The sequence below is a fragment of the Neoarius graeffei genome, chromosome 10 (genome assembly GCF_027579695.1).
Source record: "Neoarius graeffei isolate fNeoGra1 chromosome 10, fNeoGra1.pri, whole genome shotgun sequence".
NCBI classification, from domain to species: Eukaryota; Metazoa; Chordata; class Actinopteri; order Siluriformes; family Ariidae; genus Neoarius; species Neoarius graeffei.
This window is the reverse complement of record NC_083578.1, coordinates 1,751,372-1,774,296: the sequence shown is the minus strand read 5'-3', so window position 1 is coordinate 1,774,296 and position 22,925 is coordinate 1,751,372. Positions and strand designations below refer to the sequence as shown.

The 22,925-nt window shown below is 44.5% G+C and overlaps 1 protein-coding gene across 4 annotated transcripts; it reads right to left on the bottom strand.

The window, feature by feature from the left end:
* Positions 1-1,839: 1,839 nt before the first annotated feature.
* Positions 1,840-15,120, bottom strand: ggt1a (gamma-glutamyltransferase 1a). Of its 4 annotated transcripts, none has more exons than XM_060931068.1 (13): positions 15,060-15,120; positions 13,263-13,418; positions 12,147-12,277; positions 10,185-10,274; positions 9,597-9,789; positions 9,175-9,335; positions 8,809-8,958; positions 7,929-8,065; positions 6,929-7,116; positions 6,719-6,846; positions 6,277-6,389; positions 3,396-3,509; positions 1,840-3,120 (listed from the first exon to the last, which is right to left on the bottom strand). In XM_060931068.1, the coding sequence occupies exons 1-13, from the start codon at positions 15,113-15,115 to the stop codon at positions 2,977-2,979; spliced, it is 1,761 nt and encodes a 586-aa protein (XP_060787051.1). In that variant the 5' UTR covers positions 15,116-15,120; the 3' UTR covers positions 1,840-2,976. The 4 variants fall into 4 exon arrangements, with proteins under 4 accessions (XP_060787051.1, XP_060787052.1, XP_060787053.1 ...); XM_060931069.1 differs by lacking the exon at positions 15,060-15,120 and adding an exon at positions 14,658-14,690; XM_060931070.1 differs by lacking the exon at positions 15,060-15,120 and adding an exon at positions 14,299-14,381.
* Positions 15,121-22,925: the final 7,805 nt, after the last annotated feature.

Below are 22,925 nucleotides of genomic sequence, written 5' to 3'. Positions count from 1 at the left end.
TTGAAAGATGTGTAAAGTAATTTTATATAACAATAAATTGCTTAACAATTGTTGTAATAATAATTATAATTGCAATTATATACATGTATTTATCAAAAGTGAGGTGATGTTGGGTGCGGGAGGTTTTTGCATGACCCAATAAAAACTAGACAGGGACACTCTAACGAGTGCAAACCCCGCCTTTTCCCTATTAAAATACATTGGGCGAAAATTTCGAAGTTCTGCCATGACCTTGACCTTTGACCTTTGACCTCCAAAATTTAATGGTTTCCTTCCTGGGTGATTGGCAACACGTACAAAATTTGGTCCAAATCGATCCATTGGTTCTTGAGATATCTTGCAGACACACAGACAGACAGACAGACAGACAGACAGATACACACACACACAGACTGACGCAGGTGAAAATAATAACCCCTCCGACTACTGTCGGCGGGGTTAATAACTTCAAAAAAGTAATATATGAGTAAAAGTTCACCAAATGCAACATCAGGAAAGTAGAAATTTTGAAAACACTTTCACAGTCATAACCCTACTGTACACTCCACAGAGTGGGCGGGGCTTTATGGAAGCATGGCCAGAAAAAAGCCATTGCTTAAGAAAAAAAAACATCTGGAGTTTGCCCAACAGCATGTGGCAGACTCCCCAAACACATGGAAGAAAATTCTCTAGTCAAACGAGACTAAAATTGATCTTTTTGGCCATCATGGGAAACGCCATGTGTGTCACAAACCCAACACCCTGAGAACACCATTCCTACAGTGAAGCATGATGATGGCAGCATCATACTGTGGGGATGTTTTTTTTAATCTGCAGGGACAGGAAAGCTGGTCAGGACTGAAGGAAAGATGGATGGCACTAAATACAGGGCAATTCTGGAGGAAAACCTGTTTGAGTCGGCCAGAGGTTTGAGACTGGGACGAAGGTTCACCTTTCAGCAGGACAATGACCCTAAACATCCTGCTAAAGCTACACTGAAGTGGTTTAAAAAGAAACATTTAAATGTCTTGGAATGGCCTAATCAAAGCCCAGACCTCAATCCAATTGAAAATCTGTGGCATAACTTGAAGATTACTGTACACCAACGCAACCCATCTAACTTGAAGGAGTTGGAGCAGTTTTGCCTTGAGGAATGGGCAAAAATCCCAGTGGCTAGATGTGCTAAGCTAATAGAGACACACCCGAAGAGACTTGCAGCTGGAATTGCACTAAAAGGTGACTCTACAAAGTATTGACTTTTTTTGGGTGGGGGGGAGATACCTATGCGCACACTACATTTTTGTTCCCCCCCCAACTTATTGTTTGTGACACAATAAAACAAATTTTCACCTTTAAAGTAGTGCACGGCGGCACGGTGGTGTAGTGGTTAGCGCTGTCGCCTCACAGCAAGAAGGTCCGGGTTCGAGCCCCGAGGCCAGCGAGGGCCTTTCTGTGTGGAGTTTGCATGTTCTCCCCGTGTCCGCGTGGGTTTCCTCCGGGTGCTCCGGTTTCCCCCACAGTCCAAAGACATGCAGGTTAGGTTAACTGGTGACTCTAAATTGAGCGTAGGTGTGAATGTGAGTGTGAATGGTTGTCTGTGTCTATGTGTCAGCCCTGTGATGACCTGGCGACTTGTCCAGGGTGAACCCCGCCTTTCACCCGTAGTCAGCTGGGATCGGCTCCAGCTCGCCTGCGACCCTGTAGAACAGGATAAAGCGGCTAGAGATAATGAGATGAGATGAGAAGTAGTGCACGTTGTATAAATCAAATGGTGCCAACCCCCCAAAAATCCATTTTAATTCTCGATTGTAATGCAACAAAACAGGACAAACACCAAGGGAGATGAATACTTTTGCAAGACACTGTATGCAATATTTGCTTTGAGAATGTTGAAGAAGTATAGAGAAGGCCAGAAGCAGCTGCATTTTGTGTTTGTGGATTTAGAGAAGGCATATGACCGGGTGCCAAGAGAGGAATTGTGGTACTGCATAAGGAAATTAGGATTGGCAGAGAAGTATGTGAGATTGGTGCAGGATATGTATGACAGTGTGACAGCAGTGAGATGTGCAGTGGGAATGATGAAGGCATTTAAGGTGGATGTTGGATTGCACCAGGGCTTGGCCCTAAACCCTTTCTTGTTTGCAATGGTAACGGACAGGTTGACAGACGACATCAGGCACGAGGCCCCATGGACAATGTTTGCAGAGGATATTGTGATCTGTAGTGAGAACAGGGGGCACGTGGAAGAAAATGTAGAGACCTGGAGGTATGCACTAGAAAGAAAGGGAATGAAAGTCAGTCAGAGCAAGATGGAGTACGTGTGTGAATGAGAGTGAGGATAGTGGAATGGTACAGCTACAAGGAATAGAGGTGGTCAGAGCAGAGGAGTTCAAATATCTTGGGCCAACTGGACAAAATAATGGTGAGTGCAGAAGAGAAGTGAAGAAGAGAGTGCAAGCAGGTTGGAGTGGATGGAGCAGAGTGTTAGGAGTGATTTGTGACAGAAGGTTGCCAGCAAGAGTGAAAGGGAAAATGTACAAGACAGTAGTAAGAGCAGCAGTGTTGTATGGTTTGGAGAAAGTGGCACTGAAAATGACAGGAGGCTGAACTGGAGGTAGTAGGAGTTGAAGATGTGGAGATTTTCATTGGGAGTGACAAAGTTGGAGAGGATTAGAAACAAGTGTATTAGAGGGACAGCATATATAGGATGGCTTGGAGGCAAAGTCAGAGAGGTGAGACTGAGATTGTTTGGACACGTACAGAGAAGAGATTCCGGGTATATTGGGAAAAGAATGCTGGAGATGGAGCTGCATGTAGAAGGAAAAGAGGAAGAGCAAAGATGAGATTTATGGATGTGGTAAAGGAAGACATGAGGACGGTTGGTGTGACAGAAGATACGGAGGACAGGAGGAATTTGAGGGACATTATCCAATGTGGCAACCCCTAATGGGAACAGCCAAAAGAAGAACAACAAGAAGGTGATTGTTAAAGTTTATTTCAGTAGCCAGCAGGATGTCCTCCTTTTCTCTGGTCCGATGCAGCACAGACCCGATCATCCTGCCTCACCACAGCCTGAACCACTGCATAGGAATCCTGCAACTGGGTCACATGGTTCTTCTGTGCTAGTCCATCTTTCACACTCTGTAAATTAAATACAGACTGAATTATTAATAATAATAATAATAATAATAATAATAATGTGTGCACAAGAGAAGAAAAGAGTCAGGAGTTTGCTGTACTCATGCTGATAATGATATTCCTATAGAAGAAATGAAAGGTGAGCAGTTGATTTTTAACCAAATACTATTATTTGAACTGTTGTCATGGATGGCATCAGGGAATACATTTAAATGAAGATAATGTACAGTTGAATCCAAACTCAATTTGATTCATTTAAACATGCATTCCGGTCATACCTTCTGGAAGTCCTCTTCCACCTCGGTGTAGTTGGGGTTGAGCTGGTTGTGGACTCTGGGTTCCATTACAGCTCTCTTCAAATCGTAATTAAAAAACAGATTGTTCAGGATCACCTGTGACCGAGAGGAAAGGATTCACTGGCAATCTCCATGTGGCCTGTGTCCATAAACCTTTACAAGAACACCTAATACTGTGCAAATTAGCAGCACTGCTTGGTTTTTCTTTTTTTTTAACATTTTGTTATAGCGGAGAAAAGTTCCATACTTAAGAGAACATGGTAATGCGTCGATCTGATTTTTGATGGCTTTTGACTGTACGATGTGAAATTGTACGTACAAGGCAATGCATTTAATAAAACATCTGACTACTGGACAATAAAATTTGTCTCCTTATTTACACAAGATAGATGGGTTTTTAATTTAGTGCTTGTTTTTAATTTGCTTTTAAAAAATCGTTATTAAAGTTATTTCATCAAATAAACTTTATACTCATCAGGAGCTCTGTTTTAGGCAGTATCTAAATCTCAATATTATACTTAGTGTCTATCAGACTGAATTCTCAGTTTTTCTAGAAAGCGAATGCAGGGATAAGATATGTAAGGCTCAATCAGTGGGTGGATGATTATATTCCATCAATTAACATGTGGATGGATGGACAGACAGATTGTTGCATTTATACACTAGGAGTGGGCAGCTAGTTACCCAACAGGTCACTCACCAACAAACGACCAAGAGAAATAAGAGAACCTGAAGGCCTCAGAGATGCCAGGTAAAAGATGAGCCTAACTAGACAGAACATGGAAATGAGAGGAATGAATACTGACAGTGAGACAAGAATCCTTTAGAGCTATGGAGGGGGAAAGGTGACCACATATGAATCCACCAAGAAAGAGCAAAGTGTGGAGTAGAAAGGCCAACAGCAAACATGTACAACAGTCGCACATCTCACAAGTGGGCAGGAAGTCAGTGGCCAGAGAAAGCCAGGCATTGCAGAATAACCCTCTGGCATATGAACATGGAGTAGACACACCTAGCAGTCTCCCAATCGAGTCAGGCCAACAAATAGCAAAGGAAAAACTGGGCAGGAGAAATGAGATCAAGTTTCCAAATGGAAGTGGAGTGTCAGTGTGGCAGAAGTTGGACAGGGACCTCAGCAACATTCTGAAGCACTTGCTATGTAGCAGGGTGGAAACCAAACTCCATGCACTTGGGGACATCCTGTATGAAGAGTGCAGGGACTGGTTCAGTGAGATTAGCCACAAGTGCAGCATAGCCCCAAGAGGAAAATAAAGGGGGAAGAAGGAGCCAGCTTCTTCATAGGCTCCTTCAAACATACCTGAAATTTGTTGGAAGATCAGAGTGGAAAGCTGAAAACCACCAAGGAAGAGCTTGAGCAGTATGTCAGAGGCCACTATAGTGACGAATGAATGAGTCAACCCCACTAGGATCAACAAGGTATGTACCACCTCCTGTTCCTTCACCATACCCATTTAAGCTCAGGCTCTGCCACTTGAAGATCATGCAAAAGGCAAGGCAGCCTCAGCCACAAATGGAATCTCATACAAGCAAACAGAGAGGCGAACAGGACTACACTACAAGATCAAAGTGGGGTCACAGAGCTACCAGGGGACTGGATAACAGACCATTACATTACATTTAGCAGACAGACACTCTTATCCAGAGCAATGCACAACGTACTCAGAACAGCCTGGGGAGCAGTTGGGAGTTAGGTGCTCAAGGACACTTCAGCCGTTCCTGCTGGTCGAAAGAATCAAACCAGCAGCCTTTTGGTCCCAAAGCAGCTTCTCTAACCATTAAGCCATGGACACCCACTCTCATGGTCTGATCTCATGGTTTGATCTGTGGAAGATACTGCAGACCAGGCTCACGTTCCTAATTAGGGAAGAATATGACACCTTGTTGTACTCCAAACCCTCCACCAGTGGTTCAATAATGAAGAAAGTTGTCCTTTCTGCAATGCCACCACTCCATGCTTCCAGCACATGCTGTCATTTTGTGACATAGCACTTTCCCAAGAGCACTACAGATAGTGGCATGACCAAGTCCTGAAAAAGTTGGCCGAGGTGCTTGAGACCTGTAGGCAGGGCACATACAGCAGCCATCCTCCCGCAGCAAAGCACCTGATCAGACCAGGACCAAGTGTTAAGACCCCCCCCATCAAGAGATCTCCACCAAGACTCCTCTCACCTGGAAAGGAATAGACCATGATGGTTAACATCAGCAGGTAGTTTCAGTTCCTGAGGGACATCATGTCACTCTGCCCAGAAGTGGTGCCAAAACCTTACTGCACGTTGAGCTCACTGGCCCATGGAGAGGAGGGGGTAGAGGCTACCCATTAACATAAGCAGCTCAAGTCTGAGAGGAGGAGGAGCTCTGTTTGCGTTGTGGAGGTGGGATGCCAGATCTTTGAGTGTAAGAGTGCCATGAAAGAGCTGGTCAATGGGGCAGCTTCTGGCTGTGACCAAAGAAGGTGGTTAAGAACTGAGGAACCAACCAATCTAAGACAGCAGCAGCAGGGATGGCAGAGAGATTATTCTGTAGATGTCAGGTGATGTCATGGCCCAGCAGGTTCAACACCAATATTGCCACTACACTATAAATGGACTGATGAATAGAGGAATTGTTGGATAAACAGATTTTTTTTTAATGGACCAACAGATGAATAGATGGATATACAGATGAAAGGCTGGATGAATAGAGTGATTGATGGATAGATAAATGTACATATGGATGGGTTGTTAGATATAAAATGCATTATGTTACAAAAATGATGCTAAAACATAAAGGCAATGTTTCTGTAATTAGTGTGTTAATGAACTACACTAAGAAAATGTGTGGTGGTTAAAGCTGTGTGCGTTACCAGAGCTACTGCTGTCGTGATCTTCGTCCCACCTGAAGCTCCAACAACCATTTTAATTTTGTTGTGTTTGTCACAGATGATGGTGGGGCACATTGACGTGAGCGGCCTTTTACCTGCAAACAGTGGACGTGTTCTCGTGTTACTGTTTCACGGCACAATCACTGACAAGTCTTTTATCAATAAATATTACAATATTATCACAATATCAGAAAAAGAACTACATGTAAGAATGTGTAGCTAAATGAGCACCCAATGAGGTAACCCTGTAGCTTTAGATTACATCACTGGCACTAACTATAGATTAAACTGTGAAAAGAACAATGTTACATGTGATACACATATTGTAATTTATTGGACAATATATTACAGTTTATTTGCATATTGCAGTTTATTTGTTCTGTGGTTCTGGAATGAACATGATTAATTAGATAAACTCTGTTACCTGGTTGGATGAAGTTATTAGGAGAAGGAGGAACACCGAAAGCGTTTGTGATGTACGGAGAACTGAAGTCATCCATAATATCATTAAAGATGATTCCAGTGGAACGTGACATCACTTTAGAACCAAAACTGCACATAAAACACCATCAGGACGGTTTATACGCTCTGTTTTGGGTCGAGCAGTACAGCATGTTCAGTGTTTTGGTCTTACTACTGGTTGATGGTGCTGGTCACAGCCACGCCGCTCCCATCCTCAGCAATGATGGACAGATGAGCCGTCCCATGATTCTCAGGTTTGAAGTATTCTGGCTCATAGTAACGCTCTGGATGTGTGGTGTCATCTGAGATCTTACTGCGAATGCTATCAGCAAAATAGTCTGAGGTCATGTTGTGGATGAGCTGAAGAGGGACAGAGGGAATGACAAAGTTGGTAAAGCAACAAATCTACAGGATTGGCTCAAATGGTTCGTCAGACCAATTGTGTACCGTGTGTGGTTTTGTTCCTGTTTGATGTAAATAAATAAATAAATTACTTAATTAATTTAAAAAAAGGAATGTGGTTTCAGTTTATCCGGTCATGCATGACTTTTCAAGCGTAGCCCCTTCCAAAAGTATTGGAACAGCAAAGCTAATTGTTTTGTTTTTGTTGTCACTGAAGTGGTCTGGGGGCGGCGTAGTGGTTAGCACTGTCACCTCACAGCAAGAAGGTCCTGGGTTCGAGCCCAGTGGCCGACGGGGGCCTTTCTGTGTGGAGTTTGCATGTTCTCCCTGTGTGGGTTTCCTCCGGGTGCTCCGGTTTCCCCCACAGTCCAAAAGACATGCAGGTTAGGATAATTGGTGGATCTAAATTGACCATAGGTGTGAATGTGTGTCTCTATGTGTCAGCCCTGTGATGACCTGGCAACTTGTCCAGGGTGTACCCCGCCTCTCACCCGTAGTCAGCTGGGATAGGCTCCAGCTTGGCTGCAACCCTGTAGAACAGGATAAAGCGGCTACAGATAATGAGATGAGATGAGAGCTGAATGTCAATATTTTAAAAATCCTGGACAGGCCACCCCCCCAAAAAAAAAAAACCCACAGTAGTCGATGTGACACACCCACAAGAGAAACTAACCAACATGAGTCAAACTAACCAACATGAGCAACCTGCTAGTGTGAACATCATGTTACTTCTGAAGAACAACCACATGTGGGACTAAACATGGCCTCACATCAGTCACGTTGACGTAACGAGGATCTCCCAGCATGCTCCTCTTAGCGAAGGCAAACCGGAAAGCCTCAATGATGCGGTGATAAGTGAGAGTCTTCTCCTCTATAGTAGATATACTGCTGGATGAGAAATTATAACCTGCACAGAGACAGTTTCACACTTTTAGACCATCACACACTAGCTATAAGCTTTCATGTAAGCGTCATGCAATGACATAGCGAGTGCTAAAGAGCTTTCACAACACTGGGAAATGTCAATCATAACTCACAAACTTCAAGAGGGAGCTATTCATGCGGAATTTTCACATTCAACTGTAGAGCTAGTTCTCACGTTTGCTATGTATCCAGCACGAGAAAATCTCCATCATGCACTCGGCACGGAGAATTCTAATCGCTAGACTGCTGACAAATTTGGCGTGTATTTGATTACACAAAACAATAATGTACCTCATACTAGCTAGTTTGTCTAATTAATACGAGACAGTTACTGCTTCAGCTGCAAAGTTAACATTAGAGTTAGCACAATATTGCTTTGTATGTGAACTACCCAAAATATTTTCTAATGAAAACCACAAGTTTATGCTAAGCAGTACAATAAGGCTAGCGGTTATGTCACATCATCAAATTTGCAATTGGTTTATCAACTTTAACTTATGCTACATGGTTTTTGATCCAAAGAGTCAACGTCCAGCTTCATTTATCCCTCTAAGACATTCGGAAGCTCGTGTCTCAGGTCTCTAATTCCCCCAGCTAGTATTGCTAATAACAGATGAGTGGCTATCAGTGAGTTAGCATAATTGTTGAGTAAACCTAAGTGGCTAATACAGATGTATTAGACACTTCTAATGTCAATTTTTCCTACACAACGGAACACACACTCACCATCCACAATGTTGAGGATTAGCGCTAGCACAGGGCCACTAGATGGAGCATCTGGGAAGTGCATCGTGTACTCTCCAACATTTATCTTCAGTGGACTTTCATTCAGCTCTGGTGTATACCCTGACAGGTCCTCAAGTGTAATAATGCCACCTGGATCATCCCAAGACACCATGAACAGATTAGCATACAACATGAGGTGATTACTCCTGAGTATTAGCCTCTTAGTGTCAGTGAAAGTCTGGATTAGCATCAGTACTGTAGTGAGTATTAGCAGGTGTCTCTGTATTGCAGAGTATGTTAGCGTTATGCTACTAATTACAAAGATGGTAGCATGTTGTAGACTTTAATAGTTGAGCACTGATGGACCTGCAGCCTTGATGTCATTGACTATCGTTTTAGCCATGGAGCCATTATAAAAAGCATCCGCTCCTTCCTCAGCGATCTTTTCGTAGGTGTCTGCTAGCCGTGGAAATCTGATAGTGTCATTTTCCTTCAGGATGATTTTGTTGGCATCACAAAATACTTCACTGCGTCAGAGAATAAAGTCAAAAACACAATTAAAATAAATACATTTTCCTGATAATAAAGTATTCATCAATCAATCAGGTAAATCAAAGTCCACGTTTTGCCCTGATTCTGTCATGTTTGCTTATATGGTCATAGCTTCTCTTTCCTGCTAACACTGATTCTTCTGGGTGCTTTTCCATTTTAACAAAAAATAAACTTCCAAAGACATCACATAGGTGCTGATATTTTGATGTGTCCATGATAGTGATATTGCCCTTCACCACAACACAGGATCAGCCTGAATGGTCTCCTGGGTTTTCTGCATGGCTTTGGCGAGAGCACTGCTGACTCGGATGCCATCGCGTGCTAGCTGGATGCTCGGCTCAAACAGCTCCTTCCACGGCAGGCGGCCATGACGCCGATGTGCCAGTTCATAGCCACGAAGCTCTCCAGGGACTGCAATGGACAGGCCTCCTGTTTACTCATGAAACACAATGGACAACATCTTTATAAACCCTTTCTGGTCTATAATGTTCACATTTATTTAGTTATTTGTTTGAAGGCACACAGATACCATTTGTAAGTAAAATCATTTGTTTCAGGTTTTTAAATCCCTTCATGTTGTAAATCTTTAAAGTTTAGGCCCCAGCTTTCACATCAGGTTACGCAATCCTCCACAGGGCTTCAGAGAGGCTTCATCTTTCTGATTGTGAACCAAAATTGAATTAAGCTCCATCAAATTACATAGAATAAGGTTTATTTATCTCCGAGCATGCAGCTGGTTGCCACTCGACCTCATACACAACATAGAAAAGATAAAAAGGGATTCCGAATAAATCGAGTCAGAAGCTTTTCAGGATGTTCAGAACCTTGTTGTGCGAGCTGTGTGTTATTGCCGAACATGTCACGTGTGGCGTTTAGGGGCGCCGTTTCCCTCGCATTGATCGTCTCCACCTTTCCTGAGAAAGAAAAACAGAAATAATGCTCCTTCAGCAAGTAAACACTCAGTTAAATTATATTGATTAAAACAAATCTGTAGCTCATTTGTATATTTTGTGTGTTAGATCTGAAACTACACATCTCTGTCCTGGAAGAAACTTCAGTCTCTGTGAGGCAGGATGGATAAACTGCCAGATAAAAATGAATGGATTGTTGTGGATGAGTGGAAAGATAGATGTTTAGACAGATGATACACTCACTGGCCACTTTATTAGGAACCCCCCTACATCCACCTGCTGTTCTCTGCAGTTCTGTAATCAGCCGATCCCTCGACAGCAGCACGATGCATCAAATCACGCAGATACAAATAAAGAGCTTCAGTTAATGTTCACAATGTTCAAACATCAGAACGGGAAAAACTGTGATCTCACAGTGTGACTTTCTGTCACTGTGGTATGGGTGTTGGTTTGAGCCAGATGGACTGGTTTGAGTATTTCAGAAGCTGCTGATCTCCTGGGGTTTTCACACACAACAGTCTCTAGAGTTTACACAGAATGGTGCAGAAAACAAAAAACACTGAGTGAGTGAGCGACAGTTCTGTGGGTGGAAACAAACGCCTTGTTGATAAGAGAGGGGGTGTGAATGTGAGTGTGAATGGTTGTCTGTGTCTATGTGTCAGCCCTGTGATGACCTGGCGACTTGTCCAGGGTGAACCCCGCCTTTCGCCTGTAGTCAGCTGGGATAGGCTCCAGCTCGCCTGCGACCCTGTAGAACAGGATAAAGTGGCTACAGATAATGAGATGAGATAAGAGAGGGTCAGAGGGAAATGGACAGATTGGCTCAGGCTATTTTCTGCCAGGAAGGCTCTAGGAACTCATATAATCACTCTTTACAACTGTGGTGAGCAGAAAAGCATCTCAGCATGCAACAGCAGAACAGAACACGTTGGGTTCCACTCCTGCAGCCAAGAACACGGATCTTAGGCTATGTTTACATTAGACCGTATCTGTCTCGTTTTCTTCGCGGATGCACTGTCCGTTTACATTAAACCGCCTGGAAACGCCGGGAAACAGGAATCCGCCAGGGTCCACGTATTCAATCCAGATCGTGTCAGCTCCGGTGCTGTGTAAACATTGAGAATACGTGGATACGCTGTGCTGAGCTTTAGCTGGCGTCTCATTGGACAACGTCACTGTGACATCCACCTTCCTGATTCGCTGGCGTTGGTCATGTGACGCGACTGCTGAAAAACGGCGCGGACTTCCGCCTTGTATCACCTTTCATTAAAGAGTATAAAAGTATGAAAATACTGCAAATACTGATGCAAATACTGCCCATTGTGTAGTTATGATTGTCTTTAGGCTTGCCATCCTTCCACTTGCAAGTGGTAAGTGATCTGCGCTGGGATCACACACACAGCGGCTCAGTCCCGAATCGTGGCTTGTTCACTTCACTCGCGCGCTGTGTGAGCTGCGCAGGGCCGGAGTGCGCACCCTCCAGAGGGCACTCGCTGTTCAGGGCGGAGTGATTTGGAGCGCAGGATGCCTGCGGAGCCGAGTGTATCCGTGTATTGGCGTTGCTGTGTGCACGCAAATCGTGTATTGGCGTTGCTGTGTGCACACTAATCGTTTTAAAAACGTTAATCTGATGATCCGCTGATACGGTCTAATGTAAACATGGGCTTAGAATCAACAACACGTTCCTAATAAAGTGGCTGGTGAGTGTACACAAATGATGGATGGAAGAATGAATGGGACGATGGATGGTTGATTTGATGGATTGTTGAATGAATGGATGATTTGTGAGATTGGTAGACAAATTGTCAGATGGATAGATTCAATTTCAACTGATGGACAGACTGATGGGTGAATGGATGGATAGATGGAGGTCACCTGTAATGCCGTTATAGATGATGAAGTAATGTCCTCCTCCCATGCCCATGCTGTGAGCGTTAAACAGTCCGACACACAGCAGCGTTGCGATGGCCGTGTCCACTGCGGAGCCACCACGCTGTAACATGTCCCTGAGACAAAAACACACCACAACCACATGACCGTTACCACCACGCTGTTATTCTCGCCGTCAACTCAGGCTCAGTTTGGGTCTTGTTTTTAATGTGGAGTTATATTTATTTTCTCCAGGACTTTTTTGGAAATCCTCCAGATAAAACATGTGTATTGATCTTATAACTAAACTATTGATGTTTTTATTTATAATGGACAGTTTTAACACTAATACTGTATTCTGTCCCTTTAATGTTATAATATAGCCGTGTGGATGAGGTCACCAAAAGAGTTTTAAAATTCCTACAGCAGATTTTCAAGGAGTTAAAGAGGTATAAATAATTAAAAGTATTTTTTCTTTAAGGACAATTTAAGATCAGTCCAGGTCTTTATTATTGTACACATGGGAGAAATTCGGTTGCAGCTCAGTACGACAACGAGACGACTTATTACAAAAACAAACAATACTGCAAAAAATATAAAATTACATTTACAGTATTTTCCTGCAGTCACTATTCCCTCAAGGCAGAGTGGAGTTCTGTGCGTGTAGTGATGATTTAATATTTATTATTCAGCTCTCAGATGTAAATGCAGACTTAAACACAGTCCTGGAGGTATGCGAGGGAGGGTCGTGTTCAGAGTCAACAAAAGTTACGTCATACTGACATGAGGAAAGTTCCTGGCGTTCAGAGTCAGTTTCCGCAGCTGCTGAAGTGGATGTTCTGGGCTCCACATGATTACAATCACCTGGGCGGAGTTCACGTCTCTGAGGTTGCCAGATTTTTCTTGAATAGAAGTCTGTGAGACAGGTGTCTCACTAATGTCTCGACCACAAACAGACCAGGAATATTAAATGCCCCTCTGTGAATAACTAAACGCTCCCTGGGTTATATTGGGTTTAATGTAGATCTCTGATGAGGTCCTGAAAATAATACGCTGCAAATAACAGGAGTAATGACTAACAGGAACTTCATCATGTGAGTGAAGGTCGCCGATTTGTCCTACCTGCCGATCTCAGAACATTTCCCAGCGTCGGCTGCTACAGCGGCTTTGGAGTAGCACTGATCTTTACGTTTGAGCCCGAAATGCCGAATGAGGCAAATAATCAGAACCACCATACAGATGAGCACCAGGCACAGAACGCCGTACTTCTTCATGGTCCTTTTCACACACACAGCACAGAAATTAATAGTTATTACATTATTTTTGATCATCATAACACAATTAAAAGAACATTTTAAAATGTTACCTGATTGTGGGGGGTCTGTCTGTCTTAACGTTTAAAACTAAACTAACTCCCAAAGGAACTCCAAGTGGAGGAGGAGGTGTAGATGCTCAGGGTGTGAGACGTGACGATGTGAACTAGCTGTTATTAGGGCTGTAATTATGTCCAGACCGTAATTAAAGCCAGTCAGAGGTGTAATTATCAGCATCTGGGTCATTTGTGTGCTCATTTGTTTACTGTCCTGTACAACTGACACTAATCTACACATAACATTAATTACAATCAACATTAACCAAAAAACAAAGTTTGAACTTGATCCCTGACATGTGATGAATATTTATTATGAAATACACTGAGGTCCAAAATTATTATTATTATTATTTCACTTCTCTAATACATTATAAAGGAGTTAAAATTAAACAAAAGTGCAGCTTTTAGCTTTAATTTGAGGGAATTTACATCCAAACCAGGTGAACAGTGTAGGAATTACAGCACTTTTGTATGTGAGCTGCTTTTTAAGAAATACAATGTCTTGCAAAAGTATTCACCCCCTGTGGTGTTTGTCCTGTTTTGTCACATTACAAGCTGGAATTAAATGCTGGATTTTTGGAGGATTAGCAACATTTGTTTACACAACATGCCGACCACTTAAAGGTGCAATATTTTTTTTAAATTGTGAAACAAACAATAATTAAGATGAAAAAAACCAGAAGTCTGGAGTGTGCACAAGTATTCACCCCCTTTCATATGAAACCCTTAAATAAGAGCCGCTCCAAACAATTCACTTCATAAGTCACATAATAGCCCTGTGATGACCTGGCGACTTGTCCAGGCTGAACCCCGCCTCTCGCCCGTAGTCAGCTGGGATAGGCTCCAGCTCGCCTGCGACCCTGTAGAAGGATAAAGCGGCTACAGATAATGAGATGAGAGAAGTCACATAATTAGTTGATTAAAATCCACCTATGTGTGATCAAAGTGTCACATGTCCTGTCACATGATGTCTGTATAAATCACTGTGATGTTAAACACTCAGGAATAAATAAACACTGATGTTAAATAGATACTGTAAGGGTTAAACAGTGTTGGTGTTCATTTCAGAGTGGAATAAACATCATAATATTCATTTAGTTTTTTTTTTCTTTTTTATCAGACATCTAGTTTTTGGGTTTGTTTACCTGACATGTTTCGACGTACGACTGTCGTCTTCCTCAGAGTGTCACCGGATGTTATTGGTGACGCATCTTTTATCAGCTGATGTTTCAGACAGTAGAAGGCGTGACCGACCTGTCAAACCAGACAGGAAGGCCACGCCTTCAGAAACATCAGCTGATAAAAGATGCGTCACCAATAACATCCGGTGACACTCTGAGGAAGACGACAGTCGTACGTCGAAACATGTCAGGTAAACAAACCCAAAAACTAGATGTCTGATAAAAAAGAAAAAAAAACCTAACTATATTTAATATAAGACAATGAACGTAATCGAAATATTAAGAATAAGTTACAGAGACGAAAGCATCAAGGAGTTTCGCCGCCTAGAGCGATTGACACGGAAACGGGCACGCTACAGGAATCACCTGAGAGTCAATCTGCGCTGCCGGGATGAGGAAGTCGTACCGGCCAGCCTGAACATCAAGAACCCGATTCCAACCAGAAACGCGGAAAAGATGATCAGGAAAGTGCGGATGACTCTGGTAAAAGAACGGATACGGTGCACAACTGACAAATTAAATAACATCAACAGCGAACTACACAGGGAGACGGAAACTTTCAAACGCCGGTTTCCCCAGAACAAGGAAATGGAATTAGCAATACACGGACACTTGGCAGACATACACGAGCAGGAATTCACCAAGACAAAAACCCGACAAATCCGAAAACTGGACAAACTCATCGCACAGAAAAAGAAGGCAGAACCGGAGCACGCACACATCAACGAAAAATGGATTCATAACATATCAAGGTACAAACTCTCACAAGCAGAACGCAGTATATTAGCAAAAGGACTCAACTACGCTGTCACACCGAACAATATACCACACGATGAATTCATTCTGGCAACTGAATTAGCATGTGAGAAAATACAGGATCAGGGACAAAAAGCAGCACTAAGAAACGCAATAGCTGGTATATTGAAAACGGCCAAACCACCACCCAGTAACATCACCAAACAGGAAGCCAAAGCCATGAAAACATTAGCTAAAAATAAAGATATCACAATCCTCCCAGCAGATAAAGGCAGAACAACAGTTATTATGGACACTGATGAATATGAACGGAAAATGATTGAATTACTCAGTGACAACACATTTGAAATATTAAAAAAAGACCCAACAGAAGACAAGAAAAAGAAACTTAAAGCACTACTCAAACCACTACTCGATGAAAATAAAATAGATAAGCAGGCATACAATCATTTAGTACCCACAGCCAACGTCATCCCCAGGATTTACAGAACACCAAAGATACACAAACCAGGAACACCATTACGCCCCGTAGTAGATAGCATTGGTTCAGTCACATACAACTTATCAAAAGCACTCACCGAAATAATTAAACCATTACTAGGACTCACAGACCAACACTGCAAAAACTCAAAACATCTGGCAGAAGAACTAAAAAACATCAAAATGCAGCAAGACGAAGTTTTCATATCACACGACGTCATATCTCTGTTCACCAGAACACCCACGGAAGCCACCATACAGATAGTACAAGACAAATTAAAAACAGACAGGACGCTCAAGAAACGCACAAACCTCACTGCACAAGACATCACTCAGCTCCTTCAATTCATCGCCACATCCACATACTTTCAGTTCAGGAACACAATTTACAGACAGAAGGAAGGTTTTGCCATGGGAGACCCACTATCAGCCATCATGTGCGGCTTTTTCATGGAGGATCTGGAGCAGAGAGCACTCACTACAATACCAGCAGAAAACAGGCCAACACTCTGGAAACGTTACGTGGATGACATACTAGAAAAAGTGAAGAGGGGACACACTCAACAACTCACCGACCATCTCAACACCATAGACAATACCGGCAATATAAAATTCACGCATGAAGAAGAAACGGAGCAGTCAATAGCATTTTTGGACTTAAAAATAAATCACACAGAAGAGGGGGACATCAAAATAAAAGTACACAGAAAACCCACACACACCGACCAATATTTAAACTGGACTTCCGAACACCCCATAATGCACAAAATATCAGTAGTCAGAACATTACATGAACGCACAGCAATAATTACAGATCCACAGGACAAAGAACAGGAGGAACAACATATACAACATGCACTGAAGGCATGTCAATATCCACAATGGGCAATATCCAAAGGGGCGGAACAGGTTAAGAACAACAAAACACAGAAGAAAGAGAAAAAACAAACCAACAAACAAGAACACAGGGGAGTAGTGACATTACCATACATCAGAGGAATAACGGAACGCATTCAAAGAGCAATGAGGAAACACAACATTAACACACCTGTCAAACCACACACAACACTCCGTCAGATCCTGGTTCATCCCAAAGACAGAATACATCCGGACAACAGATGCAACACCATATATGAGATTCCATGCCAATTATGCAATAAAACTTACATTGGGGAGACAGGAAGGAGTTTCAACACAAGGAAAAATGAACATAAGAAAGAGTGCGAAAAGGAGACAGCTACAAGACAAACCCGAACAATAAAAGAAAAGGCACAACAGGAAAATTATAAGTCAGCTATAACAGATCACTGCAAAAGGGAAAATCATATTATGGACTGGGGGAATGCCAGAGTCATCCGCACAGAAGATAATAAACATCAGCGCTGGATCAGGGAGGCCATGGAGATCCGTAAGCGAAGCCCGAGGACCATCAACCGAGATGAGGGAGCATACACGCTCTCCCATACCTGGAGTGCCATCTTGCAGGGGACGAACTGACAGAAGAAGGCGTGACCGACCTGTCAAACCAGACAGGAAGGCCACGCCTTCGGAAACATCAGCTGATAAAAGATGCGTCACCAATAACATCCGGTGACACTCTGAGGAAGACGACAGTCGTACGTCGAAACATGTCAGGTAAACAAACCCAAAAACTAGATGTCTGATAAAAAAGAAAAAAAAACCTAACTATATTTAATATAAGACAATGAACGTAATCGAAATATAATATTCATTTAACTGAAAGAAAATGAAGCTCGGAATACACACACACACACACACACACAGTCCCACCTACTGAACACCACACACACACAGTCCCACCTACTGAACACCACACACACACAGTCCCACCTACTGAACACCACACACACACAGTCCGACCTGCTGAACACCACACACACAGTCACACCTACTGAACACACACACAGTCCCACCTACTGAACACACACACACAGTCCGACCCGCTGAACACCACACACACAGTCCCACCTACTGAACACACACACACAGTCCGACCTGCTGAACACCACACACACAGTCCGACCTGCTGAACACACACACAGTCCGACCTGCTGAACACCACACACACAGTCCCACCTACTGAACACACACACACAGTCCCAGCTACTGAACACACACACAGTCCCACCTACTGAACACACACACAGTCCCAGCTACTGAACACACACACAGTCCCACCTACTGAACACACACACACAGTCCGACCTGCTGAACACCACACACACAGTCCCACCTACTGAACACACACACAGTCCCACCTACTGAACACACACACACAGTCCCACCTACTGAACACACACACACACACACACACACACACAGTCCCACCTACTGAACACACACACACAGTCCCAGCTACTGAACACACACACAGTCCCACCTACTGAACACACACACACAGTCCCAGCTACTGAACACACACACAGTCCCACCTACTGAACACACACACACAGTCCGACCTGCTGAACACCACACACAGTCCCACCTACTGAACACACACACAGTCCCACCTACTGAACACACACACACAGTCCGACCTGCTGAACACCACACACACAGTCACACCTACTGAACACACACACAGTCCCACCTGCTGAACACACACACACAGTCCCACCTACTGAACACACACACACAGTCCGACCCGCTGAACACCACACACACAGTCCCACCTACTGAACACACACACAGTCCCACCTGCTGAACACACACACACAGTCCGACCTGCTGAACACCACACACACAGTCCGACCTGCTGAACACACACACAGTCCGACCTGCTGAACACCACACACACAGTCCCACCTACTGAACACACACACACAGTCCCACCTGCTGAACACACACACAGTCCGACCTGCTGAACACACACACAGTCCCACCTACTGAACACACACACAGTCCCACCTGCTGAACACACACACACAGTCCCACCTACTGAACACACACACACAGTCCCACCTACTGAACACACACACACAGTCCGACCTGCTGAACACACACACAGTCCCACCTACTGAACACACACACAGTCCCACCTGCTGAACACACACACACAGTCCCACCTACTGAACACACACACACAGTCCCACCTGCTGAACACACACACAGTCCGACCTGCTGAACACACACACAGTCCGACCTGCTGAACACACACACAGTCCCACCTACTGAACACACACACAGTCCCACCTGCTGAACACACACACAGTCCGACCTGCTGAACACACACACAGTCCCACCTACTGAACACACACACAGTCCCACCTGCTGAACACACACACACAGTCCCACCTACTGAACACACACACACAGTCCCACCTACTGAACACACACACACAGTCCGACCTGCTGAACACACACACAGTCCCACCTACTGAACACACACACAGTCCCACCTGCTGAACACACACACACAGTCCCACCTACTGAACACACACACACAGTCCCACCTGCTGAACACACACACAGTCCGACCTGCTGAACACACACACAGTCCGACCTGCTGAACACCACACACACAGTCCCACCTACTGAACACACACACACAGTCCCACCTACTGAACACACACACACAGTCCCACCTGCTGAACACCACACACACAGTCCCACCTGCTGAACACACACACAGTCCGACCTGCTGAACACACACACACAGTCCGACCTGCTGAACACACACACAGTCCCACCTGCTGAATACCACACACACAGTCCCACCTACTGAACACACACACACAGTCCCACCTACTGAACACACACACAGTCCGACCTGCTGAACACACACACACAGTCCCAGCTACTGAACACACACACAGTCCCACCTACTGAACACACACACAGTCCCAGCTACTGAACACACACACAGTCCCACCTACTGAACACACACACACAGTCCGACCTGCTGAACACCACACACACAGTCCCACCTACTGAACACACACACAGTCCCACCTACTGAACACACACACACAGTCCCACCTACTGAACACACACACACACACACACACACACACACACACACACACACAGTCCCACCTACTGAACACACACACACAGTCCCAGCTACTGAACACACACACAGTCCCACCTACTGAACACACACACACAGTCCCAGCTACTGAACACACACACAGTCCCACCTACTGAACACACACACACAGTCCGACCTGCTGAACACCACACACACAGTCCCACCTACTGAACACACACACAGTCCCACCTACTGAACACACACACACAGTCCCACCTACTGAACACACACACACACACACACACACACACACACACACACACACACAGTCCCACCTACTGAACACACACACACACAGTCCCAGCTACTGAACACACACACAGTCCCACCTACTGAACACACACACACACACAGTCCCAGCTACTGAACACACACACAGTCCCACCTACTGAACACACACACACAGTCCGACCTGCTGAACACCACACACAGTCCCACCTACTGAACACACACACAGTCCCACCTACTGAACACACACACACAGTCCGACCTGCTGAACACCACACACACAGTCACACCTACTGAACACACACACACAGTCCCACCTGCTGAACACACACACACAGTCCCACCTACTGAACACACACACACAGTCCGACCCGCTGAACACCACACACACAGTCCCACCTACTGAACACACACACAGTCCCACCTGCTGAACACACACACACAGTCCGACCTGCTGAACACCACACACACAGTCCGACCTGCTGAACACACACACAGTCCGACCTGCTGAACACCACACACACAGTCCCACCTACTGAACACACACACACAGTCCCACCTGCTGAACACACACACAGTCCGACCTGCTGAACACACACACAGTCCCACCTACTGAACACACACACAGTCCCACCTGCTGAACACACACACACAGTCCCACCTACTGAACACACACACACAGTCCCACCTACTGAACACACACACACAGTCCGACCTGCTGAACACACACACAGTCCCACCTACTGAACACACACACAGTCCCACCTGCTGAACACACACACACAGTCCCACCTACTGAACACACACACACAGTCCCACCTGCTGAACACACACACAGTCCGACCTGCTGAACACACACACAGTCCGACCTGCTGAACACACACACAGTCCCACCTACTGAACACACACACAGTCCCACCTGCTGAACACACACACAGTCCGACCTGCTGAACACACACACAGTCCCACCTACTGAACACACACACAGTCCCACCTGCTGAACACACACACACAGTCCCACCTACTGAACACACACACACAGTCCCACCTACTGAACACACACACACAGTCCGACCTGCTGAACACACACACAGTCCCACCTACTGAACACACACACAGTCCCACCTGCTGAACACACACACACAGTCCCACCTACTGAACACACACACACAGTCCCACCTGCTGAACACACACACAGTCCGACCTGCTGAACACACACACAGTCCGACCTGCTGAACACCACACACACAGTCCCACCTACTGAACACACACACACAGTCCCACCTACTGAACACACACACACAGTCCCACCTGCTGAACACCACACACACAGTCCCACCTGCTGAACACACACACAGTCCGACCTGCTGAACACACACACACAGTCCGACCTGCTGAACACACACACAGTCCCACCTGCTGAATACCACACACACAGTCCCACCTACTGAACACACACACACAGTCCCACCTACTGAACACACACACAGTCCGACCTGCTGAACACACACACACAGTCCGACCTGCTGAACACCACACACACAGTCCCACCTACTGAACACCACACACAGTCCCAGCTACTGAACACACACACACACACACACACACACACACACACACACACACACACACACACACACACACAGTCCCACCTACTGAACACACACACACAGTCCCACCTACTGAACACACACACACACACACACTTGATTTTAAAGCACTGAATGGTCTCGCACCACAGTACCTGAGCGAACTTCTGCTCCTCTATGACCCGCCACGCCTACTTAGATCAAAAGGTGCAGGCTATCTGCTGGTACCTCGTATAGTGAAGGCTACATCAGGGGGCGGAGCCTTTTCTTACAAAGCCCCACAGTTATGGAACAGCCTTCCAAGTAGTGTTCGGGAATCAGACACAGTCTCAGTGTTTAAGTCTCGGCTGAAAACATATGGGTCATTCCGTGGCAACTCACCTAAATTTCAGGAACTCCCCCACATCACCGTCTCAGATTTTACTCAAAAAATTCTCTAATCAAGAATCATATGTTTGTACCACACATGCAAAATATTAGCCCCCAATTATGTTGTAGTTTTGGAACTGCAGGCCTTTGAAATATTGATGTCAAAACACCACATGTCGAAATTGGCTCTTTCCCCAACTTCAGAGACCCATAACTTTTTATTGCAGCTATCTAGAAAGTTGTGTGTGCAGATTCTTACTGAATGATATCCACTCTTTTCAAATCTGTTGCCAGAAAGCCTCTGAAGGACATACTTTTTGCATAATAGGAAGCCAAAAATGGCATTTTGGCCAAAATCGCTTAAAATTCATTAAAACTCAAAGGGGCCTAGTAGAAATATGAAACTAGTTAGATTTTTTTCCTCATTACATAGTAATTGTAGGGTTGTTATCTGTTCACAGAAACATATTTTGCGATGAAAATTATATTCCTGAATTTTAAAAATTTTTTTTAACATCTTACGTCCTTTCCGAGGGGGCTAAAATAGGGCATTTTTGCCATCTTATTTGTTAATGTGGCTAGGGGTTTAGGATCTTCTAGTTTTTTGTGAAGATGCTCTCATATAAGATGTAACTACTCCCTGATTTTTTTTTAACAAACGCCCCTTGCTTCATATTTTAATAATTTTTTTTGTACATGGACAGTTTCATCATTTTTCACTTTTTTCCACATTCAGAACTCTGTAACTCTAAATTGGAA

Excerpts from the sequence above, each read along its gene's own strand:
- ggt1a (XM_060931068.1), bottom strand. The coding sequence starts at position 15,115 with ATGTTCAGGCTGGCCGGTACGACTTCCTCATCCCGGCAGCGCAGATTG. Across the intron at positions 8,066-8,808 it reads AATCCTCAACATTGTGGATG|GTTATAATTTCTCATCCAGC; the intron begins GTGAGTGTGTGT and ends GTCTCTGTGCAG. Across the intron at positions 7,117-7,928 it reads GTTACGTCAACGTGACTGAT|CTCATCCACAACATGACCTC; the intron begins GTGAGGCCATGT and ends GTCCCTCTTCAG.